Below are 27,662 nucleotides of genomic sequence, written 5' to 3'. Positions count from 1 at the left end.
CATAGCACATGCTAAGTGCAAACACAAGATCGGCGCCTCGGCTTGGTTGAGTTGCAGCCAATGCAAGTCCTAGTTCAAAGAGGCCCTGAGTCTTCTGCGTGGGAGCCAGTCCACACCACGACAGACAGATGTGATGGGTTTTAATTGTTAGCAGGGTTGAAGTTGTCCAGGAGAACATGGGAAAATGAAAATTCTGAGAAGAAAGGAGGGAAGCATCCAAAACTACCATGGAGCAGGGCCGGCCCGTGCGCACTTGGAGAGTGCGGTGCTGACAGCACCAGGGCCACGGGTTCGGATCCCTACGGAGGGATGGCTGATTGGCTCACTTGGGAGAGCGTGGTGCTGACAACACCACATCAAGGGATCGGATCCCCTTACCGGTCATCTTTGAAAAGAAAAAAAAGTAATTTTTTTCAACTGAATAACTTGTCTCTATTGCTTTTTATTATAGAATAAGAGGTGGTTCTGTGTTCAAGTATTTCGGCACTTGGAAATAATGAAATCAAAATTAGAAATGGAATGTAGTTCTAAAACCTTATCAAATTACAGTGATAGCTATAATAATCAAATCAATGAAAGATTCTTAAATAATTATGACACTCAAAATTCAGAGCTACATGCAAAGTCACAAATATATTTAAAGTTAAAACGCATAGCAATATTAAAAACTTAAAGCACAGTCACCTACCTTGCCTTGCTGTATGTATCAATCCTTTCAAAGAAACAGCCTCTCCTAAAGCAATTGTCATTTCACTAAATTGATCACCTGCCTCAAACTCCTTGACATTTGAAACTATTCTTCCAGAGTCATCATTTTAATTTCCCTCCCATGACTTGGAATTACGAGCCTCAATACATTTGCATTGTTCCCTGTACTATTCCACAATGGGGGACAAAAAGCCTACCCTTGCCTTATCTGTGAGCATCTTTTTTCCTTGCAATCAGCTTATTCTCCATAGCAGCAGAGTATCTCTCTGTTGCATATTATTCCAATATGATCATGTATAGGCTGGCTGGTAGCTCAGCTGGTTAGAGCACAGCCTCGTATCACCAAGGTCAAGGGTGTGGATCCCTATATTGGCCAGCCACACACACACAAAAAAAGATTCCAATATGATCATGTATTTATTGACCTAATAGGAGCAGATGACACTGTTTTTGTTTTGTTTTGCTTTTTAATTAAATGAACTTAAAAAAATACCTGTTTATTTCAGACCTTTAGAATTTTCTAGGGCTTACTAAGGTTTATCAGTGTCTCTCTTTTAAACACACAAGTACACAGAGTACCTAGAACCCTAGTTGGAAGTTACAGCAGAAAGAAGATACTACGTAGGCACAAAAAAACAGCAAGAAATCTCAAATTCTTATGTTTTACAGGAATGATTTTTCCCTTTGCAAAAGATGTGTTCTTTCTATTTCTTTGCCTCTTGTAACTTAACACATCACCCCTCCCCCAAATATCATCTACTTTCCACTAAACTTACTTGCTTTAATGCTCTTTGTTTTTAAAAGTCAAGCTCATTTGCCACTTTCAGCAAAATAGCTTCTCTCAATTCTCAAAAAAGTAATCTATAGTCCATTTTCTACTCAGAAACATTCCAGAGCCTCCCCCAATATTGTTGACATTCTCCTTAATACCACATTTTTAAACAATAGTCCTAAGCATAAAAGAAAAGCACCTCTATGGTCATATTGTTTGGATCATTTCTTTTGTCATTGGTATCAGAAGTTTTCACACATTTTTATCATTCAGTTGCATGCCAGGACAAATGAACCGCAATTTTCTACTAATGTTTAAGAAATTTGTAATCATCTTCTAGCTAAGATGTCAAGAAGTCAGGACAGGATGGTGACTCTGGGAAACCTTTGTGCCCTGGCAGTTTCTGGCTGAAGGAAGTCGTGGACAGACTAAATTAAAGGCCTGGCAGTTTATCAGGCAGCATGTTCATGGTGACCTCCCATCTGGGTGTTCTAGATGAATCCTGGGCTTCAATACAGTAGTTACCTGTCAGATCACATTTTCAAGATAATTCATTCATCAGTACTTGGCACCTATTCTTTGCCAGGTGCTGGGCGGGGGGCCTGGGATATGGGCAGACCAAGGTGCAGACTCTGCCCCTGGGTTGCTGACTGTCAAGTGAGGGGGACTAAGGATCATGACATAATGCAGAGTGATAACATGTGTAGGCAGAGCACTAGGTAATAAAATCAGCCTCTTCTCAAGTGCAGCATTTCAGGGAGTATTTATGGAGCCCCTGTGTCAGGCCCTGGATTCTGGGCACAACATAGTGACATGGTTGCTGTCTCCCAGGACCAGTAGGCTGTGGGCTGGGAAAGTGTTGAGACCAATGGATCTACATCACAGCGATGTGTGTCTGGTGTAAAGGAAATGGGGTGTGAAGCCAGAGTATGGGGGTGGAATCCTGATTATGTCAACAATGGATATTTTATACAATTTGAAAAGAATTGCTGAACATATCTGCATACTTTCATCTAATGGAGATATAAAGTTATTCCAAAAATGGAATCTTCCTCAATTCTAGTTATGTTTGCATTTAACACGAGCACTTGTCCCTGCCATTTAATGATTTTGAAAATAGGATTTGAATTTGTGTATAGTATTTCTTACTTACTTACATCTTACACATCAGTTACATGTTGCCGTCATCTTAGTGGACCAAACGCCTCTGGTTCTTTGCAAATGGTGTTCATTTCCTACCATCTACAGGGAGCTTCCTAATCTAGAATATTCTGATGGCCTCCTGGATCACTTTACCCTTTCCTCTCTTAGAATGGCAGCCACCCGATAGCACGTCCTCTCTTCTTCCTTATACTGGGATCCTCTCCCAAGCCAGGGTGCAGCTGAATCAGCTCTTTGTCCAGCTCTCAGCACCATGCTTGGCATATGGTAGATACACACAGAGAGAGCAGAGGAGACAGAGCACAAGACTCTAGTGACAGGCGTGTTACAATGACATTTAGAAAGTGACACCTTCTCACTTTTGATACTCTATTGGTTAGAAGTGAGTCACGAAGTCGAGTCCACACTGCAGGGCAGAGGATTACGTGAGGATGTCTGCAGCAGATGGTGGGGACCACTGGGAGCCCCTGAGGAGTCGCCCACCACAGAGACAGAGATGTGGCACTTGAGTCCAAACCTAAATACACATGAAGCCATTGTGAGGTTTTATGGAGGACAGCAGTATGTGAATGCATGAAATTTCAACTGTTGCATGGTGCAGACAGGGAAAACAGACCAAGAGCAAAAGTGACATTTTCAAGATTATATGACAGGAACCAGACCTCTCGTTAGTCGTATTCCATGCTACCTTCCACACCGTCATGGATTTTATCTCTAGTCTTGTTTATTAGCTGCATGTGACACCGGCCATAGGTTTTAGAGATGTTTTCTCACACATGCCTGATGCCATCCCTGGGAAGAAGATGCTAGAATGATCACCACTGTGCAGAAGGGGAGAGTGGGGAGGTCCTGAGAGTCACAGTGGCTTGTCCAGGGTCACATAAGTGATAAGAAGCAGGAGCTGGGGCTGAGCCTACGTGTATCTCCTTTGAGCTGTGATGCTGGCTGCACCCAGGCCTTGCACAGGGGTGTGGTCAGGCAGTGTTGGTGGAAGTGTGGGCAATAGAGAGAGTTCATGGGGATGGAGGGTCAGCAGTCAGGTACCCAGAGGGACATTTGCAGTCTTGTACACAGAGGAGGGGCCCAGGAAATGAGGTACCAGGAAGATACCTCACTTCCTTGATGACAGACCCCAACAGAACTCGGAACTCGGTAACCTGGCACCCACATTCTATACACAGCCCCTTCCCCAGTTCACTTGGCCACAGGCAGAGTGAGATGTTGTGCTGTGTCCCGAGGTCCCGGGGCCGTAGCCCCAGGCAGCCCTGTGCTGAGAGGCTTGGCCAATGCTTCAGGCGCTGGTTCAGCCCTCGCCCTCGACCCCTGTGGCTGTTTGGGAGGAGGTCCCCAAAGGTAATGTCAGGTGGCCCAGGGGAGGGCTGGCTACGCCAAGCCAGGCCAGCACTGTGAGCCTCCCTAGGTGACCACACCCTCCTCCTGAGTGTGTGAGGAATGGGGACATGGGACACCCTCCCTGGGCAGGGGCAGAGGGTGGGGGGTTTATAAACCTGCTGGTCCTGGTGTGTTCACACCTCAGGTCATGGCTGCAGGGTGAAAGGGGACTGCTGTGGTCGCAACCACCACCCTGTGCATTAACCCTGGGCCCTCAGGCTGTCTTCTCATGTCCTCCCTGGGCTTAAGACTGGCCTCCAGCCTCTTCCCTCCTGTGGGTTCACGGTGCTGTCACTGTGTATCTCTCCCCTGTCCTGTCCTAGAATGAAGACGAGACTTCCATGAGTCCGGATGCCACCCATAGGGTGTGGCGTCTCCCGGCAGGCACTCTGAAGAAGCGGTTGAAGCACCTGGTGCCCGCTGCCCTGGCTGGCAACTGCTCCTATGTGCACATGTTTCTGCTTAGTTACAGGGACTTTACCAGTCCCCTGCAGATGGTGCACCTGCTTTTCCTCAGGTGAGCACTCTGGCCCTCGATCGCACAGTGTCACTAGGCCGCCTCCCGTCTGTGAGTCTTGGGACTGTCACCACACCCCTCTGAGCCTCAGTTTCCACTTGTGTTCAGTGGGTGGTCACAGGAACAAGCTCCAGTGGGTCCCCCATGGAAAGTGCTGCTCCTGAGTCCAGCCCTGTGGAAGGTCTGCTGGAGGGGCCACGGTCGTCCTCATTCAGGATTCCTGCCCCCCCACGAGGAAGTCTCTGTCACCCCCTCACTGACCTCGTTGACTTGGGCTTCACTGTTTTCACATTTTTACAGGAAATTTGAGATTCTATCTGCAGGCTCCTGGGTGTGTTCAAAGCAGGGAGACCAGGGGCGGGCAGAGCAGCTTCAGGTGCACCCAGCTCTCTTGGGAGGAGTTGGTTGGGGTTCATTCCTTCAACAAACATATGTGAAGCCACACTATGTGCAGTCACTTTCTGGGCACTGACCATAATCCAATGAACCGAGGAGACTACATGCCCTGCCCTCCTGGGCTTCCATTCTAGTCAGAGGTGAGACAGTCACAGTAGACATGAGAAGCAGGTAGTGCCACCATGTGGTAGATTTGACACCCTCCTGCCCTCCTCTAGGTATGGACGCATGGTTCATGATTGTCACGGGGATGGCGAATCCTTGGAGCAGCTAAAATGGTAAGGGGGGTTTGGGTGCAGATGGAGGGGCTCCCATCTCCACACAACTGTGTGTGGTCTGCAGGGGCCTGTGGATTGGGGAGCTGGCAGAACTCTGGCTCCCACACATCTTATGATTCCTGCTACAGGGCTGAGGGCTCAGGGTTTCCCTTCAGGAAAAGGAGTCAAGATGAGCTGGGGATGGGGCCCCAGGCACTGTAGGGTGTGAGAGGCTGGAGAGCAGAGTGAGCCCAGAGAGAATCCATCCCCACCCCCTCCCCCCAGCCCTGCCCACACCCTCAGAGCCTGTGCTGAGCCAGAGCAGGAGGTGTGCAGAGCATCCCGCTCACACTCGGGGCTGGAGCCTCCATGGCGATACTCAGCTGGTGCTGGGGGCACAGAGTGTGGTCAGGGCCAAGAGATCGGTGTCAGTGCGAAGAGGAGATGCAGATTTTCACGCAGACACTTGGGCAGTACATCCACGTGTGAGCTCAAGTTTGGGCTTTTCCAAGAGCCCTGGGTAGGCCAGGGGAGCAGAGCCTCCCTCTGTTTCCTCATTTATCACATATTGCTGGACACCTCCTGTGTGTCAGTGAGTAATGCCCAGAGCAGACAGCACCCTCCTGGGGTGGACATGTCATTCCAGCAGGGATGGGGCAGTGACACAGACAGAGGAGGGTGTCAGGTTTCCCTGAAGAAGGGAAAGGTGGTCACACCAGTGGTTGAAGGCTCCTCCCATGGAAGCTTTTGCCAGCCCCTCCTTGGTCGCGAGGCCCATCTCTGCCAGGGCTGCCAGACTGGGGATGGACATTGGAGGGGCTGGTCTATGGACAGGCAGCGGCAGAGGGTACAAGACTGCAGCTCACTCAGGGGAGCCCTGGGAGGGCAGCATAGAGGGATAGGCCAGGCCTCTGACGCTGCTACCCACCTGTCTCCCCCAGTGCCATGTCCTCCATCTTAAAGATCTGGCTGGATTTCTATTCCGTTGATTTCTACGAGCCTCCTGCATTTTATTGTTTGAAGTCCCTGCTGGCCTACATACACATCAACATGCTGGGTTCGGAGGTGGAGCGCAAGGCTGATCTTCTTCTCGCAAACCTGAAGAAGCTGGAGCACCTGGAGCCCAGTGAGGCGGAGACTGAGGGTGAGGAGGAAGAGGGTGGGTGCCTGTGAGGGTTGGGGAGAGGGCTGGGCTGGGCCACACAGAGCAGAGTTTCCAGAAGCAGGCTGGGGACAGGGGCACTGAGTACTCAGAACAATCATGCAGTGTTCTGCAGTGTGGGGAGACTTCCTGAGGCTGGGTCTCTGGACTTGGGCTTCTCAGAAAGACAGTGTCATTGGAAGAGACACAGAAACTCACGTTGACATTTTCAATTATTCTCACTCCAGTTCCAGTTTCTGCCCAGGCTGAACAACAGTCCCAAGACCTACTGCCACGTTCAGCTCCAGCTCCAGCTCCAGCTCCACCTCCACTGCCAGAGCCAGAGCCAGAACCAGAGGAAGAGCTAGATCCAGAGGCAGAGCAAGATCCAGAGCCCAAGCCAGAGCCAGAGCACGACGAAGATCCTGAGCTAGAGTCAGAGCATTTTCCCTTCGCACCCAAAGTGGCTTACACCAATACCAAATTAATATGCACCATTCAGTTTGCCACATGTACTTCTGACTCATCTCCAGAGAGTCTTAGATAAGGGGGAAATGATGAAGCTGAGTACAGTAAATGGATTGAATGCTGACAGACAGGAACTACGGTTGGGATGGGGTCTGCATCCTTTTTGTTTTTATAGTCTCTGCACATAGCCTTGATAATAAAACTGACATATGTGTGCAGCAATGGGCTGTAGTATCACATATCCACTTTAACCATTGCACACTTTTAGAAACAAAGATTTGGAAGCTTTAGGCAAACATAATTTCATTACACCCAGAACCTAGGACCTAGGTAACCTAACCTTCTCCCAATTAATAGTACAGCTTAAGGGCCGGCCCATGGCTCACACGGGGAGTGTGGTGCTGATAACACCAAGGCCACGGGTTCAGATCCCATATATGGATGGCTGGTTAGCTCACTGGGTGAGCGTGGTACTGACAACACCAAGTCAAGGATTAAGACCCCCTTACTGGTCATCTTTAAAAAAAAAAAAAAGAATCAGAAACTCTGAGGGCCAGCTGTGGCTCACTTGGGAGAATGTGGTGTTGTTAACACCAAGGCCATGGGTTCGGATCCTATATAGGGATGACCGGTTAGCTCACTGGGTGAGCGTGGTGCTGACAACACCAAGTCAAGGGTTAAGATTCCCTTACCGGTCATCTTTAAAAAAAAAAAAAAAAAGTACAGCTTAAGATGGCAACTAGGTGCCAAAAGGTTTAGGTGTAGTTGAAGGTTTTACCAAGGTTATTTGGGAGAATATCAGATGGTTGGATTCACGGTGCTGTGGATGTGGGAGAGGACAGAGGTGCCTCCCAGAAAGTCTCTGAGGATGATAGTATGGACAGTACAGTGATACATACGGATGGGGCCACTCAGTGTTGCTTCTAAGCTGTGAAGAAAACGTTTCCGCTACATTTTTCACTCACTGTAGTAGCCAAGCACCTTTCAGCGTGGTTTAAGGAGATGGTAAAAAGTAGTAATAGTGCTGCCACATGAGATCCAAAAAGGCAAGCAAAAGATAGCTTTTCCAAAGCTGCTCTCATGAGGTCTCTGTCTTAGTCCATTTAGTGTTGCTGTAACAGAATACGTGAGGCTGAGTAATTTATAAAGAAAAGAGGTTTATTTAGCTCGTGGTTCTGGTGACTGGAACTCCAAGACGATGGTGTGGGCATCTTCTTGGCTTCTGGTGAGGGCCATGTGCTGCATCAAGACATGGTGGAGAAGCAGAAAGGTGAGTGAGTATGTGCAAAGAGACCAAACACAAGCCGGGCTTTATAACAACTTGCTTTCTTGGGAACTAATCCAGTGAAGAGAACCCACTCCTGAGAGATGGCATCAGTCTATTCATGAGGGATCTACCCCCGTGACTCAAACGCCTCCCACTAGGCTCCACCTCCAAACACTGAGCCACTGGCAGTTAAAGCTTTAAGATGAGTTTTGGCAGGGAAAAACCACACCCAAACCATAGAAGTCTGCTTTTGTGCCTAACTAACCCCTAGCTCAGAACCTGATTTAGATACTCAAGGAAAACTCCGACCCTTATCCCCACCCAAGGCTGGACCCGATGACCCTCCTTTATGTCCCTGTAGCACCTGTGTTATCACTTTCATAGCCCATTTCATGATACAACTCCTGAGAATTGCAACCTTAATTCTCCACCAGACTATATGTATTCCTTAGGGCCATGGATTATTGTATTCCCTGTGGTATCGCCACGAAGTAGTTTGTACAGAGCCTGATGTATAGTATACATCCAAGTATTTATGGGCTGAATAGCTTAGTCTCAACTTAGATGAACACATTTGATCTGTGGTCACTGATTCAACCAGTATTCCAAACCCAACAGAATGTAAGTGAGGGGGAGAGGCAGAGATTGAGCGAGCTGGCTGGAGTAACACAGGCTGGGGTAGGAAGACCATACTGAGATCTGCTTGAAGACTTCCTGATTCCAGGTGACCCAACATCCTTCTATTGTGGGATCTGGAAAGACATTCCACTTTGTATTGAAACCATCCAATTCTTACTCCTTTTAGTTCTGTGGGAAGATTCAAGGAAGCAGGCTTTCATTAGTGTGCTAGTGTGAATGAGTTAAATCTAATTGCCTTTTAAACACTTCCACAATAGGACTTTGTAGTCTTGTGGAAGTACTGACTCCAGGCATTTTAATGGACTAGGGCTCTCTGGATGGTAGGAAAATGTCAAGACCACAGAGGGTAGGGGGAAAATGACAGTAGATGGAAGAGAAGCAATCTATGTATAGTTTCTCCTACTTTGTAATTCTGCCTAGAGTCTGACCTTACCCTAGGGACTAGATAAAAAGTGAGGTTCTGTGGAAAATGGGGACCAAATGAAGGGTCACTTCTGAACAAACCTATCATTCTCCCAAGAGGCTATTTCACCCTGTGGCAGGTTAGTTTCTTGGGACAAGACTCTGAGATGGAGATTTGTGTGCTGGAAATTTCCTGTTGGTGTTCTTAGGAATAACATCTCTGAAGGGGCAAAGGAAACATGATTGCTTAATGCAATCACAACAAAGGCCTCAGCCACTCCCACTGAGGACTTCTTCCTAGCTATGATCACCCTGATGAATCGTCACTTTTTGTGGTAAGGGGCCACATTTTATACCTGTCTTGGCCAGTCACTGAAATGTAGGATGTCCCTGGGAAGGTAATATGAGTTTGGGTGGGGCAGCCCTCCACAGGCAAGGGCAATCCCTGGAGAGGGGAAGCCCATGCAACTGTTAGCTGTTGGGAGAGTAAATACTTCCACGCAAAAGTAGGGGTAGGGTGGGGTTAGATATGGGTGGGAAAACATAGCATCCCCTTCAACTTTCAAATCATGTTCCAACTGGAGAATTTATGTATATATTCAATAAATTTGTATTGAACACCACTGTCTTGCATCATGTTAGAAGCTGAGCATGCAATATATTAGAAAGTCTCTGCAATCAAGAAGCTTCCAGACTCCTGGGCAGTCAGGCCAGTAACCATTTGTAATAGTGTACTGGCTGCTTTCTTTACACAAATACTATACACACTCACCTGCACATTGTTACATTTTAAACTTGAGTATAAAAATGACCATTTTAATATACAGCACATTTGGCCTTGCTGTCATATAAAAGGTGTGCATTTATAGTCACCTGACATAATTTGTTAATTGGGGAGAGAGATTCCTATAACAAGAATAAACCTTGTGAGGCTGCATTGTATTTAATTTGTTTGTCACACACAAAATATTTCTGGAAGACGTCACGAGAAACTGGGAACATTGGTAACCACTGGGGAAGGGAACGGGTAGAAAGGAATGAAGTGTTTTCATGATTTTAAATTTGGACCACATGCATGTGTCATTCATAAATACATGTAAAAAATACATTGCAAATATAGATAATGAGCTTTTATTATCCTCAACAACAGAGAAGAGTCAAGCCTGAGGTCTGTGGGAACTGAGTCACCCACTATGGAGGGCAGAAGCTGTGGCAGCACCTGCAAGAGCTTCCCCAGAGATGCCCTCCTCGTCCTGCCACCGTGCAGGCGGCATCTTACAGCAATGACAAACTCAGGCGACCAGCAGGGAGGAGGGCGCCCAGTAAGTTTCCTGCCTGAAATTGGCCACAGTCCAGAGCTGGCACCTGGGAGGACACTGGCCCCTGTCCTGCGGGTGGGTGAGAAGTCACAGCTGCGACAACAAACACCCTCCTCTGGGTGTCTCCGTCTGTTCCGCTCTGCCTGCATCTTCCTCTGGGCTCCGGCCACCGTGTGTGATTTCTGAGAAGACACTGCTGAACACGTCAAGTCCTTGTCACTCTAGGTCGGAACTCTCATGTGACCTGGGAGACTTGTGCTTCCGTTTTTTCTTCTTTTTCTTTTCCTTCTTCCTTTTCTTATGCTTTTCTTTCTTCTTCTTTTTCTTGTGCTTCTCTTCACATTCCGAGGAACTGGAGCTGCTCCCGTCTCCATCGGACGTGGAATCCTCCAGTAACTGTTTTAACTGCTGTATCCTAAACGTGGAAGATTGATCAAAGAACTGTGGTTTTTAACTTTAATTTCAAACAGTTTTCTGAGGTTAATATATGATTTATCAGCGTATGGGGCGTGGTCACCAACAACCACTTCACTAAAGGCAGTGCTTATTTTTGTTTTTATGTTTTCCCCGTACTAGTCCACATGAATGTCTATTTTACGTGACTGTAGCCAACGTAGAAGCCACGCTGTGTTCTTTTCACTGTCCTGCACACTTCTCACGTCCCCTCAGCCCTTACTACTGTAACTTCTAACAGACGCACACTTTACTAAGCCATTCACTCACTGCTCAATTTCACAGGAGATAATCTCCTTCCTCAACAATTATAATTCAGTGCAACCAATTTGAAAAAAAAAAGTCTCCTGTTTTTTCACCCTCTCTTTAATCATGTCTAAGAATAATTTTTAACAAAAGCTCAGATCTCTTAAAGACACTGGAGAAGACAAACTAAATCATGTGCAAGGGTCTGTCACACAGCACAAGTACAGCAGACTCCACGTGAACCAACTGCAGTGGCGTGAGTGGGCTGACCGAGCCCACTGCTTCATGCTGACCCAAGCAGAAAGGAGGAGGCCTGGCCACTCCCCAGCACTGGCCGAGCCATGACTGCTGCCCTCCAAACACCTCCCAATCTAAGTACCATGTTTGCTAAACCGTCCCCTTAATATTTGAATGGTTGTTTCTAACTTTATATAATTTTAATCTGTAAGAGGATATTGTTATCATCAGGATGACCTCACCTTATATCCTTTTCATGTCTTTTATTCTCTCGAATGATGTCATACATGGGGTCTTCATGTGCCTTAAGGGTCAGAGAAGGTTACGGTTTGATTAGGCTTCATGGACCGCTTGTTAAACAAAAATTAAACCCCTGTGTTACTAAAAAGTTATTTTTTTACTGTTTGATGTAGCTTTATGTGCAACATTTTCTAATCCTTTTGAAAGGTCACATCGCTGAAAATTCATTAAGACTACAGAAAGAGTTTTACAATTAGAAAAATAGGTCATTAAATATTCTTCATGAGGAAATAACTGCATAAACCATAACGGCATACTCAAGTTTAGAAATGCTGAGGTTATTCTCTCTGTTCTGCATGGATAGATGACCATGAGATAGTCTTAAGCAAAACAAATGAGTTTCAAAATGATATAGAAGAATGACCCATTTCTAAGTACAGAAAAATACATGTTACATGCCCCAAAGAAGTCTGGAAATACATGCCTCAGACTACTTGCTGTAAACCCAATCTGGCGAGAGGGAAGCAAGATTGGTATTGGTGGTGAAAACCTTCCTGAGTTTCCCATTTTATTTAATAAGATAAACGTATTCTTGTATTATTTAAATAATTTAAAATGACTTAAAGTACTTAAAAATAGGAGTATACATAGTAGAAATATTATGGTAAGTGAATTATTTTAATTTTAAGAAAGAGTACATGTTTTTATATAACTTTTAGATATTACAAAAGTTAATTTAAAAAAATCTATTATTTCATCAGCCAGGAATAATTACTGTTAATATTTGGAGTGTTTCTTCTAGACACTTTTTCACAATTCATGAAAAATTATAATCATATTAAACACAAAATTCTGTTGTTTTCCACTTATGTTTTCATACACATTTCTCATAACATTACACATTCTTCTAAAACATAATTCCCTGTTTTTCTTTTTTTGTGTGGGTCTGGCAGGTATGGGAATACAAACCCTTGACCTTGGTGTTATCAGTAACATGCTCTAACCAACTGAGCTATCTGGACAGCCTAAAACATAATTCCCTTTTTTGTTTGTTTTTATTTATTCATTAACTTATCTATTTTTATTATAACAAAGTTAATTGCATGTATCTCTAGGGTACAGAGTTGAACCTCAATACTTGTGTGCAACATGTGATGCTCACACATCAGAATAACTATATATGCAACAATATACAGTATCACTGCTGTGGCCCTTTACCCATTCCTCCCTCCCTACTCTCTTCCCACTCTAGTAACCTCAGTTGTCCTTTTGAAAGTTCAATCCGTTATTGTGAATGATGTATCTTTCTTTCTTTCATTTACATGTTCATTATGTTAGCTCCCACTTATAAATAAGTGGTATTTCCCTTTCTGTGCCTGGCTTATTTCACTTACTATGATTTTCTCTAAGTTCATCCATTTTATTGCGAACGGCATTATTTCATTCTTTTTTATAACTGAATAATATTCCATTGTGTATATATACCCCATTTTCCTTATCCAGTCATCTGATGATGGACATTTAGGTTGGTTCCAACTCTTGGCTACTGTAAATAGAGCTGTGATAAACATGGGAGTGCAGGTGTTTCTTTGACAGGATGATTTCCATTCCTTTGGGTATATACCCAGAAGTGGGATTGCTGGATCATATGGCAGTTCTGTCTGAAGTTAAAACATACTTTCTAATATCTAATTTCTATATTACAGTAATTTATGTTGGTATATAGGACTGTTAAGTTGTTTCCTATAATTTTAATTTCCATTTTTTAAAACCTTATAAATAATTATGAATGTTATGCTATACGGATGTTCTTATATCCCTAGGGTAAATTCTTAGAAGTTGGATTTCTGAGTTAAAAAAAAAAGTTTCAAGTTCTTGAATTTATTAATGAGCTGTGTTTTCTAGTATCCATAAAAATCGACAGTTCACCTAGAAGGGTTTGATCCAGAATACTTTTTTCATATTATAAAAAACTTTAACTGTTTTAAAACGTTTGGAGAATTTCTGTTGACCCCAGTTTGATATATGCTGATAACCCCATTATAGCTACACTGTAGCATAATTCCCTTGGCAGAAGCAGGTACTGAATTGTGAACTAACAGTTCTGCGAGGTAACTCTGTTAAAATAAAGTGAGGAAATGCAAGGTATGTCTTACTATCACCTAAAGAGGAAATATACACATACCTCTAGCTTAAAGTAGAAAGATATCTTTAGATAAAAACTGGAAAACTAAAACCTGATTTTAGTTATAAAACATGACTTTTATATATAATAAGTTAAAAAAGGGGGTTGAAAAGATCACAATGTCTGCTTCAGAAAAAGAATCACTGTTCCCCAGGTATAAGTAAAGAACACTTTAGTAAGGAGTTAGTTTTCTGTGAAAGAGCTAATCTGTCACACAAATGCAGTTTAACAGAGGTGTAGTGAAGAGCAGACACTTTGGTCAAAAGGCTTCTGGGAGGGCCGGCCCGTGGCTCACTCGGGAGAGTGCGGTGCTCACAACACCAAGGCTGCGGGTTTGGATCCCATATAGGGATGGCCGGTTGCTCACTGGGTGAGCGTGGCGCTGACAACACCAAGTCAAGGGTTATGATCCCCTTACCGGGCATCTTTAAAAAAAAAAAAAAAAGGCTTCTGGGAGTGTATTTTATGTGAACATTGAGGTCACCGGTGACTACCTGATTCATTGATATTCACCATCTCTGATAAATGTAAATTGACATTGTGGAGTTTTACTTACCACTCTGAACTGTTCTAACTTCTGGTTGCCTTTGATAAAGAAAGGGCATTCTTTGTCCCCTGTTCGGTGACCGTACCGTTTGCAACGCCAACCTAAAAACAAAGAAAAAGGAAAATATTTCTGTAAGGTAACACAGTTTCACCTAATTGAGATAAAGAATCAGTAGATTACATTCAAGTTTTTCTTCATTAAACTCCAGTTGTAAAAGCAAATGCAATCAGTGGATAAACCATGTAAGATCCCAGAAAACAAAGATAAATTAATGGCGTCCACAAGTATCCTTTAATCTTGTAGCTTCAGGAATGAATATTCGATCACCAAGTATTTATGAAGCAACCCAATACAAAAGCACTTCAACAGCTGAATTGTTTTTAGGGTGTCTCACTATATTTTTCCAAGTAAATCTTAAATAAGTTCTCTTAAAATGTTAATGTCCTCTGAACCCTAGTATAACTTTACCTGTAGAACAGGGAAACTGTCCTGCTTAAAGAGGTTTGTTATTAGAAGCCGCAGAAGGTCCTGATGGGGAACTAGGAGGAGACATAACTAGGGAATGCATATACATGTTCCAAGGCAACAAAGGGAAACGTACATCTTGGTGGAATTTCAGCGATTATGGACTTTGCTCAGGCATTGAGATCCGGGAACAAGGAAGTGGTGAGGAAAGCTGGAATGGATGAGACCCTTGTTACTTCTCTCATCTGTTTTCATCCTCTCAGAATTACCCGGGCTTGAGGCAAAACAGGAAATTACATGGCAGTGGTGAGCTAAGTGAGACCCTGCCTTTGGGTATTATGAGCAACTCCAACCAAGGAGGTCAGAAAGCATGAAGAGGGATAACAGGTGAGATGAGCCAATTTTGCTCCAGGCTGACACCTACAGAAAATATGTAGTGAAAGGGAAAGAAAGTTTATTTTTATTCGAGGATTTGATATAGGAAACCATTGATAAAATTGAAGTTTTTTTATTGACTGTCTCTGAGCTGCCCCATCCTCCTCTACCCCACTACTTAAAGTTTAGGGAAAGGACTATACTGCCTCACTGGCTAAAGTCAGGGGACATAAATGCAATGAAACATGGACTGACGTGTAGGTATCTAGAAGATACTGTTTCTGCTCAATATTCTCTTACCATTAAAGGAAAGGTAATCCTCAAAGCAAAATTGCCAGCAAATTGACAACAAGAGGGAGATTATTAGAAATCACAGAATCAGGCCCTACCCCTCAAAAACTGATATACAACCTACATTTAAAGATGTATTGATATTTGTAGACATAGCGAAGTTTGAGAACCACTTTTCTAGTTAACAATAGAATAAATAAACTCAGTGAAAGTTTGTCTAGGTGTGTGTGTCTTTTTTTTCCCCTCTGGGATGGGTCCAAGCTTTGTGGGGCCTGAAGCTTATATCTCCTGGAAGAGACAGCAGGAAGAAAAGCCGTTAAGGAAAAGAAATACAAAAATATATTTTTGCCTTGGAAATTTTTACAACATAGGACCATATGAACACATTGCTGGGATCCGTACAGGCCTTTGAAAGGCACAAGTTGGGGAACTAAAGCTTAAGCTTCTTTAACTTCTTCATAAACTGGCTCTGGTCCCAAACCAAACCCTCTTATTTTCCAAGTGAATGAAAAGAAACGTAAAACCATAAGTGAAATGCAATTAGCCACTTCATCAAACAGAACAGTGGTTTTCAAGGTTTTTTGAGAACATGGAAAACTAAACACACTGATTTGCCATCACTCCCATCCTGAGATTCCATGAAAATGATAACAAAGGGAATTCCTTTAGGGGCTGGCTGGATAGCTCGGTTGGTGAGAGTGTGGTGTTATAACACCAAGGTCAAGGGTTTGGATCCCCGTACTGGCCACCAAAAAAAAAAAAAGGAATGCCTTTTAAAAAAAATCAGAAACCAGAAGGCACCTCAATAATAGCCAAGTGACAACCTCCATAAAAACAATGAAAATAATTGCAAATTTGCCCAAATCAGCTTCCTTGAAATGCTGGAAGTTAACCAAAGACTTGACACAATCTGAGGACCATTAGTTCAAGGAAAACTACTGAACCTCAATAAGAACAGCAAGATTTCTGGTATTTTAACTACGCCTACTCCCAACCCTCTCTCCCAGTTCTGCAATAGTCTTGAAAATCAGCAGTTTCAGCCACCCAAAGGGGAAGACTGGGTTTTAAACTCCTCAAAAAGCCCTAACCACAGAGCACTGTCACTGTTTGACCTGTCTCACAGCTCCCTGGAAAAGCACATATATAGGGTGTTGTCCTTATCTGACCAGTTATGCTATTCATTCTACAGGAAAAGCCTTCCCCTCAGGATATTTTTTGAAAACAATTAACTGCAATTGTTTAACATCACAACTGCCCAAGGCTGCAATATCAGTTGGGAAAATGAAGCCCTAGCCAAAAATTTAAGAGTAAGATCTGGGAAAAGAGATATCCAAAGGAGACTTTCAAAAGTTCTGACATAGCCCACAGAGCAGGGAAGGAAAAAAGGGTTCTGGGCATCAAGAAGGCTGTGTACGTGTGCAAGGCTGTGCACACACACAGTAACGGCTTGAGAAGGCCCTATTCTCTCACTTCTGGCTGACCTCGAGGCCTTGTGCAAGCAGGCGGTGGAAGCTAAGGCAGACATGTAAGCTGCGTGAGCGTTGAAGGTATACTCCAACACACATACAGCCTCTTGGAAAAGGGCAGACATTCAGTCCCTAATAGCTGGGGAAGGGAGACTGCTAGATGATAAACATGGGAGCAGCCACCCTCGGAAGATAAAATTGATAGAACACCTCTAGTATCTGAATTGAACGTCTTCTGATTCAAGCTTGGGAACAATTTGGAGTTGAAATTAGACATCAGTACATGGAAAGCAAAAACAATAACAACAGCAACAAAACAACACTTGAAAACAACAATCCATTGATTTGACAGCGGGAGGCCAATTATGCAGGCTGCACGTAACCAGTTTACTGCATGACTCATCTCTAAAAATAACGGACACCAAAGACCTAACTAAAGTTACGATGCAATTAGTACTGGGAAAATGAGATAGAACAAGGGTACACCTGTGTGGTGAGAAGAGGGGAGTGAACTAATTCTCATTTTCATGTACAAAGTCAATAGATAATGCCTAAACCTGAAAAATCAAGGAGCAACAATGCAGGCATGATCTTAAGACATGTAGAGATAAACATCAAAACAACCAACTAAAACAGTTTTTCTCTTTTGAAGAGTGTTTTTTTACACCCTAAAAGGTGTTATGCTCAGGTAAGGCAGGAGCTGTGCAGAGAGCACTACCTGTCCAGACCAACCCTCTGTGGCCTGCAGTGGCTCCTCTCGGGTTACATGGATAAAACATCACTTAACACCCACTGAAGGAGGTGGCCCACGGAGGCAAGACCCAAAGAGACCTCCCCTCCAAGGCATGGCTCACTCCCATGGCATTTCTACCATGGAATGTTCTTTTTGTTACAGGAATATGACTGAAGAGTGTACTTGCAAGGCAGCGACAGTCCTCAGGAAAGACTGCTGGACTTGCAGTCAGAAGCCCTGGGGTCAAAGTGTTGTTCCACCTTTTCCCTTGGACCACTTACTAACATATGCAAGTCTGCTTCCTCACCTCGAAAATGGAAACCATGCCACAACGTTAAGAGGACTTGGTGAGGACAAATTAAATAAAAGAAGTAAACACACTTTGTAACGTGCATGGATTAGGAGTAATCCACACTTACACTGCATAACTTTGACTTCTTTCCCCAGGGGCATCCAAAGTCCTTTAGTTGGCGCATGAGCCAAAAATTCCCTGGCATGTTCGTTGCCTGGTACATCTGGTATACAGTCTTCTGGCTTAGTCTCATCTTCCTAAATGAAGGAAACAACATACCAATGACATGGCAAAAGAGCACTGGAATTCTCTCCAGCCTGCTTTAGAACCCCTCTCATCCTCAATTATCCCCTTTCAAAACCTAGACAGAAAGGCCAGTTATGCCCAACAGGAAACAGGCAATAAATTTACCAGAAGAACTTATACCACAGACACAATGCAGTTCTTAGAGAAAAGTTACTGGTGAGGCAGAAAAGTAGTCTATCCTTCATTTAGGAATGATTTGTGAGCTCCAAATTCTGATGTAAATTAGATTCTCAGATCAATAACAAAGATTTCTCTATCTCAAAATGTGTGGGATGAGGCAAGTGTAAGAATTAAAGTAAACAAGATTTTCTGGAATAACAAAAATGGCATGTTATAATAAAATAGCTTATTATAATATACCTTAAAGGCCAGCGTCATGTTTCACAGCCACATGCCGTATATCTGATATGCACGTTCACCACTGAATCATTGCATTTACAATTAAGGTGCTTTGGGTTTTTTAATTTCTATTTTTTTTCGAGCTTCCATGAATATTAAACTTATAATAGAAGAATGTTTTTAATTCTAACTCAAAGTTACCAAACACAACACATTGTTTCAGCCTTTGCCTGCTACTCTAAGCCTCCCTCATGCAGAAACCCCCTGATCCCATGGCCAGGGAGTTGGAGGCAGGACCCCTGCACCGGGGAGTTCTCAGGCCTCAGAGTCTACTGGTCTCTGAGTTGATGAGACTCACAGGGTGGAGTAAGGGGCTGAGCTGGTGAGGCAGACAAGGAGAACAGGTAGCAGAGCTTAGAGATGGTACAGTCAGGAGCGAGAAAAGGGGAGCCAGGGTCAAGAATCCTGTGTGCTGCACTGGCTACATGGGGAAGGAACACAGGGCTGATGAAATTTCCACAAAGGCACAGGCTTGCAGCAGAGCCAAACTTTATGACCCTTCTGGCATCCACAGGGAAGAAACAGGGTTTTCATAAAAGGAGGTTTAAAACCTTATGCAACCATTTTTCATAACAAGCTACTGGGTCTGCAAGTATGTCTAATGGAATAACCAACACTACAAAGTTAGTACTAACCTTGATAAGCCCAGGAGGAGGTTTCTCATAACTGAAAAACAAAAAACAATAAGACTCCATCAACCATGTTAATGGGAACATAACACATCAAATTAATGCAAAACAGAGCTGTTGGGTTTTTAATCAGAAATTTTAGACATAATAAGCTTTCATCATCTGATTTGCAGATGTTGAAGCTCAAGACACACCACCCGAAAATATGACTGCGGGAGACCAGAATATGCCACCCCAAAATATACCTCATTGTCATATTGATTATTTTGAGCTGGTTATTTTGAGAAAACATAGATACAGGAGTAGCTCTGAAAAGCCACTGTTTTGTAAAGGAAATTTACATCTATAAAGGAAATTTACATTAGTAATAAAGGTATTTGTATCAGGAAGACAGCTGCTTCAAGACCACCTTTATTACCTGAGAGACTTTCATCTGCATAACAAGATGACCTTTATTCATCATACATTTCCTCCCCTCACCCTTCCCCCTCCATAATTTGTCTCCATCATCTCCCACAAGCCCCAAGCCCCTATTCCTTTCTGTAGCTCAGGGTCTATATTAGGTTCACTATCTGGTCCTTCTCTGAGTCTCATATCTTTGCAGGAATCCCGTGTGTGCACATAAAATTAACTTTTTTTTCTCCTATTAATCTGTCTTATGTCAATTGAATTCATCACCTAGCCAAAAACCCTAGAAGGGTCTCCCTCCTCTACACAAGACCAAGAATAACCTGGGATGAGCAGAAGCTTCTCCTGCCAGTGCTGAGCTGCACCAGCCACCAGAGACCGGCCAGGCCTTCCTTATTTCCATCCAGAGACTGAACTCCAGAGAGCCCCCAGAAGGCTGAGCCTGCAAGTCTGCCTTTGGGACAGGCAGCAACACGAGAAAGAAATTGTGGAGTCCAGGTGTCCATATACTCAATACAGCTCTCAGACTCTTAAAGGAATTCTTACCTTCTCTACAAAGAATAACACATAAACATTTTTAGCACAGATATGTGCCTTAACCCTCTAAACCTCCAAGGAAGTACTTGTTTTAATACTTCAGAATGGCTACAAAATATAGAAACACTTAATGATTTAATGTTTTCTACATCTTAACCCACTTCTTATGCACTGACTTTAAAGACCCTTAGGAACAGAGTAAATATTGGGAGTAGGGAAAATTAGGGAGAATCAACTAAGGGAAAAGTGAAATGTTTTTCCAAAAGCCCATCTCCAAGGGGTGGGAGAAAAGGACTTTGCAGGATTGATGGATGAGAAATGCCATGAGTCACTACGGTGAGAAAGACTTCCCTTTGGCTCCATCTGTGGACCCTTCCAAAGAATGCTATCACCCTCACCATCACTAATCCAGAGCTGCTCTAAGGGACAGAGGAAGAATTACCCCCTGAAGAGTACCTAGTAAACAACTGGATATATGCAGAATTAGCTTTTTAAGTATGATACAGTACTTTTTCAAAGCAAATACTTAAAGTATTTTCTAATGGAAATCTGTGGCATGTCATAGGCAAGAACAATGGGAAGATGATACAGTCTATCTGTAGCCATGCATTTGGAATATTAATACTATGCTGTATGCATAGGGGCCTAAGAGAGTTTGGTGGAGTTGTTTTAAGAGAGGAGGTGGTAAAGTCTATGTAAATATCCAATAATAAGTTATTTTTGCTACAGGAGTTATACAAACAACATATGACCAAACAAAGTTTCAAATTCTTGAAAAATATGTAATTGTTTTTGCCTAGAAGGAAAAGGAGTGTGATGGAACTGCATGTGGAACATACTATAAAGCACATGTACTTCACAGGGCCTGGTTTTCCAAAGCCTTGCAGTTTCAAATATTGACCTTGGAAGGACAGGAAATTTTCCTCAGGCTATAAGTCTCTGTTGCAAGATAAGAATTTTGGCACAGCAGGTTGCTGGCTCAAAGACAGACTAGTTACTGACTGTTATGTAAAGATACTGAGAAATTGCTGTAAGAAGGAATGTTTGCTAAGACCAAGCTTTTGTTAATTGCCTTACTGGAATGTCATCTGTCTTGTTTCACTGAAAGTTAGCAGCCTATATTGTTAAACTATAACCCCACCTATGTCTCTTCCTGTAACTTCCTGGTCTGGAAAATCAATGCAGGAAGAGAACCCAGTTCAGCGTTAATTTCTCAAATTGAAGGGTTGGCTCTTGCTTGAGCGTTCCCAGGGAGATTAACCACTTCAGGGCCTCTCACTGCTCTGTAGAGATAGGCTCTGAGTAATCCTTTCATCTCTGTCACCCAGGGGAAGTGGGGTGACAAATCCATGGGGGGTGAAGCAATGCAAAGCAACAACTGCACATTTGAATTCTATTATTATTAACAATGGCATTCCTTAAAAAGTCCATTTTGCAACTGTTTCCACAAGTTTAAAGGAAGATGGCTGATGCTTTCTTCCCTAGGGCTAAACAATTCATTACTATATATAGCATGTTAAAAGAGAGATTTCTCAAAGTTTAAAGTTATATTTATCTACCAAATATATCAGATTTGGAGATGGGAACGGGAGTTGTGTTTATTGTACTGTTTGGCTTCTGACTGTGACAGGTGAGAAGTTTGCATTATCGTTTTAGTCAACTCTCAAACTTTTTTTAAAAAGTTAGCAGAGGTCCATTATTTTGCACCATTTGTGAAGCCTTGCTATTAAATCGTTAAGACTGTAGTAAGTAGCTCTGAGCAGTACGAAGACTTAATATTACATAAGAGAAAAGAAATGTTATCTTCCTGTGTGGGTATGAGGCAAGCAATCAAACATTTAAAAATACTGTTTGTGTTTTCGAGTGCTGGGGTGTGATTTCTTTCAGAAGGGTCCTTCACATGAACATATTCCATTCCACCCAATCGTTCTGCAGCTGTCTCCTATAGAAGGCACAGAGGAAACTGCCACACATGCCCAAGAGTCTCCATTCTTTTATGTCCAGCAGAGAGCTGAAATATGGGTGAAAGACTCTCATGCCTTCTGGGGCCTAGCAGGAATCGTCAAAGAGTAAGAAAAGTTAAGATCAAGTGTAAGAAAACGGCCAGAGGAGACTGAGAAGGCCTAAAGAGGACACATCAGGGGGAAAAAGATTGGAACGCAATTTGTAAAAAACCACTATGAGGCTTTCCGTTTAGCATGGCCAACTTACCAACTTGCTTACCTGACTTCTCTCCCCAGACTCCCTTAAACATGACAGTAAGGGAACGAAAAAGGTAAGGAGCCACAAAGACACCGAGAGAGGCAATAACGGCAGAGAACACTTATGAGCAAAGTCTGGGAAGACCACGGAAAGTGGAAGAAAGTAGTAATTGACTTCTCTAGGTGCGGGAAGTTATCACAATCTTTGAAAGATGGGGGGCTGGAAGTATGGACGCCAAGAAGCTGAAGCCGCCAGTCCTCTCCTCCTCCCACAGCCCCAGGAGGTTCTGTCTGTCCTCACCCTTGACAGAGACCGCAGGCTTCGTCCCCTGTGAAGGTTAAGTGCAGATGCCCAGCTGCCTGGGAACGCTGGCAGAGCTGAGGATGGGGATGAGGGTGAGCAAGGTTGCTGAGCCCTAGTCTGAACTCGAGAGCGCTGCTCCTTCCCCTTCCATCCCAGTCCAGAGCACTGGCAGCCAGCCATATTTCTGGCACTCAGGCCTGAGGCGGGAAGTTTCTTCTTTGGATAAACTGAATGGGCCTTCCCAGAAAATGCCACCTACTGATAGGTGGAAGTCTCCCCCATAAAAAGGGCCGATCAGTCTGGTCTCCCTACAGGGAAACTCACCAGTCAGCAACCCAGGACTTGTTTTGCTCTTTCTCTCTTCCTCAACAGCCCCTGTTCAAAATAGCTTAATAGGGTCTCATTTTAAAAGAGACCCAAAGATCCCTACACATCAGAAAAAAATCTCCAAATAAAAAAATCAAAAGAAAAGGCAAGGAAGAAACAGAGGCAATGGAGGGAAAAGAAAACCAAAAAAGAAAAACTAATGGGTATCCTCAAAGATGAAAGAAGATATGTTACTGACAGAACAAGACAAGCTGCTTTGGAAAAAAAAATTCTCAGAACAAGAAAAAGCTCTTGAAAGTTAAAAATATGCTAACTGAAACATTATCATAAAACTGCAGAATATCAGAGATAATAGTTCTTTAAAGCTTCCAAAGGTGGGATGACGAAGAAGAAGGAACTTATATGCAAAGAGAATCAGGGGAGCATCAGACTTCTTAGCAACACTGGGAAATGGAAAATTGTGGCATACCACCTTTGAAGCTGAGTGAAAATAAATTTTACCCTAAAATTCTACACTTAGCCAAACTACCCATCATATTTGAGGTTAGACATTTTCACATATGCAAGGACTCAAAAAAAAAAAAGTGTCTCTAATATACTCTGCGATAGAAATTACAGAATGTGCTTCAGCTCAATGAGAAAAAGACAGAAAAAGAAAGACAGAGGCTGCATGAAATGGGATCCAAGACAGAAGCCTGGTGAAAGAAGTCCCAGGACAATTATTATATAATCAGGCTTAAGAGGTACCATAGTAACCATAGTGTACTGGAGGAAAGCAGAAGGAAGATTCTAGGTTAAAAATGAACTGATAGAGTATCTGATATGTAGGAATGTAGAAAAAGTACTCTTAGCTTTTGGAGCCTTTGGGAAAAAAATTAGCAAGAAATAGAAAATTAAGCAAATGAAAAAATGAGGCCCTTATTTACTTGAAAAATAGCAGTTGTACTAGAAAGCAAAAGATGTCAGAGAACACTATTTGGTGCAAAAGTGAATAATACTGCATAGTAACAATAACGTTAACACTAACTATTAATTTAGCAAAAATTCTTATCATGTAGCTGCATTATAAGGATGGAGAGAAGGGTAGGAAAACAACTAAAACTTTATCTACTATGTCCTGACATTAATAGGTGAATGAGACCAGAATATGCCACCCCAAATATGCCTTTTTGGCCTAAGGATTATTTTGGAAAACAACAGACACAGGAAAAGCTCTGAAACAAAATGAAACTACCTTTTCTGTAAGGGAAATACACATCCATAAAGGAAATCTCCATTTGTAAGCTGTCAGCCTCCCTGTACCAGGAAGAGAAGCGTGTCTCTCAATCACGAGAGAATCTTAACAATGGAGAAGGAACAGACTTAAGTGTCTAACAAACCTCACCTTAGTCACCACACTTTTCCTGGTCACCATCCCGTAACTCAAATCCTCCACACCCTTCTTTGATTTAGCTGAAGACTGTATTTAAGCCTGAATTCTAAGCCACCTTTTTGAGATCTTCTCATTCCCCTGGGTATCCCCCACTTATATATGAAATTAACATGTTAATAAGCTTCTATTTGTTTTCTTATTAGTCTGTCTTTTGTTACAAGGGCACCAGACCTTAGAAAAGTGGAGAGAGAAAAAACGTTCTTCCCTTAGCCAGGTAATGTCTACTGTGGAATCAAAAAAAATAGTATAAGCATATGACTTTGAAATAAGCAGTTAAATTCCAGATGAAAAAGCTAAGAGTTTCCTCGTGGAAAGATTGTGGGAGGGAGAGGTATAGGGAGTGTGTGGAAGGAATCACTGCAGAGTAGGGCCTCAAACCACTATTTTTTGAAATTAGCCTTTTAGTGTACTATTTGATGTTCAAACTGCATGAAATGTTACTCTAGAATAAATAGAATTTGATTTAAAAGTGTAAATTAAGTTTGGCCTAAAGGTTCTCTTGTAACAAGCAGCGAGTCTCAGCCACTCACAGGCACCCAACTGTTCCGCACCTCACGTCCGTCTTCTGCAGTTCAGTTTCTCTTCTCTGTGCATAACTCTTAGCCTACCATAAGGCAGCCCAGCCTGCTCTGAACGTATTCTGGTTCTGGCAGCTGCCTCATACTGAATCATTCTTTGCTCAATTAATCTGTTAAGTTTAATATGTCTAAAGTTTTTCTTTTAACAAAGCAAACAAGCCCCTGAACTAGCCCAAGGAAACATGTGAACAGCCCAGCCGGTTTTAAATCTCTGAAACTGGAAAAGTGCACTGGTTTGGGAACCTTAGTCAGTTTAATGCTGCTATAACAGAAAACCTAAGGCTGGGTAATTTATTAAGAATAGATTTATTTCTTACACTTCCGGAGGCTGGAAAGTCCAAGATTAAGGGGACGCATCTGGTGAGGGCCTCATGACTGCGTCATCCTACGGTGGAAGGTGGAATGGCAAGAAAGGACGTGTGTGCGAGAGGGGTAAGGTGTCAAAAACATCCTTTTATTGAAAACATCTGACTTCCCTGGGAGACTGAGGGCGCCACAGAGTGACTTGAAAGGGCCAGGACTGCCTGGTAATGTGCATGCCGTCAATGCGGGGCCTGTATCCTGCACCCACTGCCCTGCTGAGGTGAAAAGTCATTCAGCTCTTGGGCCACACGGAAAACGGCAGGCCAGGCCTCAGCAAAGGAAAGGAAACATTCTGAATCACAGCTACCAGAAGACAACTTATAAAGAATTTTAACTCTCTGAAGAACTTTCCTTACATGACCTACTTATCATAGGTAACTAGAAGGGCCTGAAACAGAAGCGAATTGTTGAGTTACTGAGTGAACACCAGACTTTTAAGTCTAAGTTTGACTTCTATGGCTAATTATAGAATCACAGACAGGAAAGGAAAGGGTTACTAATGCAACTGACTTTTGTGTTGGGACTCAGGACACCACCCCGAATTATGTATGACTGGAGGAGATCGGATACACCACCCCAATATGTGCCACCCCGGGATATTGATTACTTCGAGCTAAAAGAAATCGAGAGCAAGCCAGCCAACACAGGACAACGTTTTCACCTCCCCTTCAATTGCCTACAATAAAGTATAAGCTTCCCCTTTCCTAAAGGAAATTATTAGTAAAGGGATCTGCATCAGGAAGAGAGCGGCTTGGGGACGCCTTTTGTCACCTGAGAGACACACCTGCCTAACAAGGCCGCCTTACTCACCGCTCATTCCTCCCCTCCCCTCCCACTTGTCTCCCCGCCCCCAGGAGCCCCAGGCCCTTTTCCCTGGCACGTCTTTGAGCCTCTTGTTTGTGGCGTTGCCATGGTAGGAACTGACAGTGGTTTTCTCTGTTACTCCGTTTTACGTGCATTTAATTTGTAGCCCAGCCAAAGGGCCTGGCCGGGTGGAGGGAGGCCATTCCCCTCCCTGGTCGGAGTCTCCTCTGCACCTCCCTCTCTCCAGGCTGCCTGCGCTCCCCCGAGCCCTCGTCAGTCGGCCCCGCGGACCGGTGCAGAGCCGAGGACGGGAGGGCAAGTCCGCGCTGTCGCCCGCGCGGCCAGCCTGCCCGGGGTTTACGCACGGCCGCGTGGCTGGCCCCGGCCCAGTCTCCGTCCTCCTCCACCCGGACCCCAGAGGCCCGTCACAAGGGCTGCGCTCAACTTTGCTTTCGCCCACCGAAACCGGCCGAGCGCCCGCGACCGCGGGGACCGCCCTCCTCGGGACAGCCGAGCCCCGCGCGTGCGCCCGCCGGCGCCCAGGCCGAGGCCCCGCGACCGTTCGCTCCCGGCCCGCGCCGCCCGCCATCGGCCGCCGGCCCCGGCCTTTCCTCCCGCAGCGGGGGCGCCCGGGCCGCCGGGCCGGGGACTCACAAGGACTCCAGGTGCTTGAGCTGCTGCAGCTGCTGCGCGTCGTGCCGCCGCCGCTTCTGCTCCCGGCGCCGCTGCAGTTCCTGCTCGGGCGGCTCCCGCGGCCGCCGCGCGGCCCCCGCGCCCGCGTCGTCGCGCCCCGCCCGGGACGACATCGAGGCCCCGCGGCGCAGCTGAGGATGCGGCTGCGGAGACACCTCCTCCGCGCGGCGCCCGCCCGCCGCCGCCGCCGCCGCCCGGGCCCACCCGGCCGCGGGACCGCGTTCCAGCCTAGGCCGCCCGACCCCGCCTCCCGGCGGCCGGCCCCACAAGCCCGCGCTCGGAGTCGCCAGGCCCGCCTGTGCCGGAGGTCGCGGCGCGCCCCCTGGCGGCTGTCGGGCGCCGCGGCCGGGAGGGGGCCTGGGCGGGAGCCGGAGAGCGCCACCTGGAGCGCCAGCCGTCCCTGGCCGGCCACCGCCACCGCTGGGCCAAGACCTTCGTGGTCCCCATCCCCGGAGGCCCGGAAACGGGTGCAAGTCACGTTTGCATCCATCCCCCCAGTGCCTAGACGCCCGGGAGCTGCTCAGGACATAGTAGGATTCACCCATTTGGGGAAGGGAGCAAGACTCTCCATCTCAAGTCTCCAATTTTCCAGAGCATGTGATCTGGAAAATCATCATTGGAGCATAATCAACATATATTGTATTTACCAACATTTGGGTTCTGGAAATCTAAATAAGCTAATACACAGTGTGTACTTGTTATGTGCCAATTA

The 27,662-nt window shown here is 44.6% G+C and overlaps 2 protein-coding genes across 2 annotated transcripts in view; one reads left to right on the top strand and one right to left on the bottom strand.

The window, feature by feature from the left end:
• Nucleotides 1-7,034, top strand: part of LOC134386536 (ral guanine nucleotide dissociation stimulator-like) — a 45,138-nt gene extending 38,104 nt beyond the window's left edge. The window contains exons 2-5 of the mRNA XM_063108734.1: nucleotides 4,357-4,550; nucleotides 5,165-5,224; nucleotides 6,145-6,347; nucleotides 6,593-7,034. Of these exons, the coding sequence (XP_062964804.1) occupies nucleotides 4,375-4,550; nucleotides 5,165-5,224; nucleotides 6,145-6,347; nucleotides 6,593-6,891 (738 nt within the window). The 5' untranslated portion in view covers nucleotides 4,357-4,374 and the 3' untranslated portion in view covers nucleotides 6,892-7,034. The remainder of the gene's footprint in view (nucleotides 1-4,356; nucleotides 4,551-5,164; nucleotides 5,225-6,144; nucleotides 6,348-6,592) is intronic.
• Nucleotides 7,035-10,235: 3,201 nt separating this feature from the next.
• LOC134386080 (retinitis pigmentosa 9 protein) lies at nucleotides 10,236-27,182 on the bottom strand. Its single transcript, XM_063108042.1, has 6 exons — nucleotides 26,912-27,182; nucleotides 19,310-19,340; nucleotides 18,097-18,226; nucleotides 14,357-14,448; nucleotides 11,618-11,679; nucleotides 10,236-10,854 (listed from the first exon to the last, which is right to left on the bottom strand). Exons 1-6 carry the CDS (start codon nucleotides 27,061-27,063, stop codon nucleotides 10,656-10,658), a joined length of 666 nt encoding a protein of 221 aa, XP_062964112.1. The 5' UTR covers nucleotides 27,064-27,182; the 3' UTR covers nucleotides 10,236-10,655.
• Between the last annotated feature and the right edge of the window lie 480 nt (nucleotides 27,183-27,662).

Source organism: Cynocephalus volans, chromosome 9, assembly GCF_027409185.1.
Source record: "Cynocephalus volans isolate mCynVol1 chromosome 9, mCynVol1.pri, whole genome shotgun sequence".
In the NCBI taxonomy this organism is placed as follows: Eukaryota; Metazoa; Chordata; class Mammalia; order Dermoptera; family Cynocephalidae; genus Cynocephalus; species Cynocephalus volans.
The sequence above is the reverse complement of the archived record's forward strand: the minus strand, read 5'-3'. Positions and strand labels throughout refer to the sequence as shown.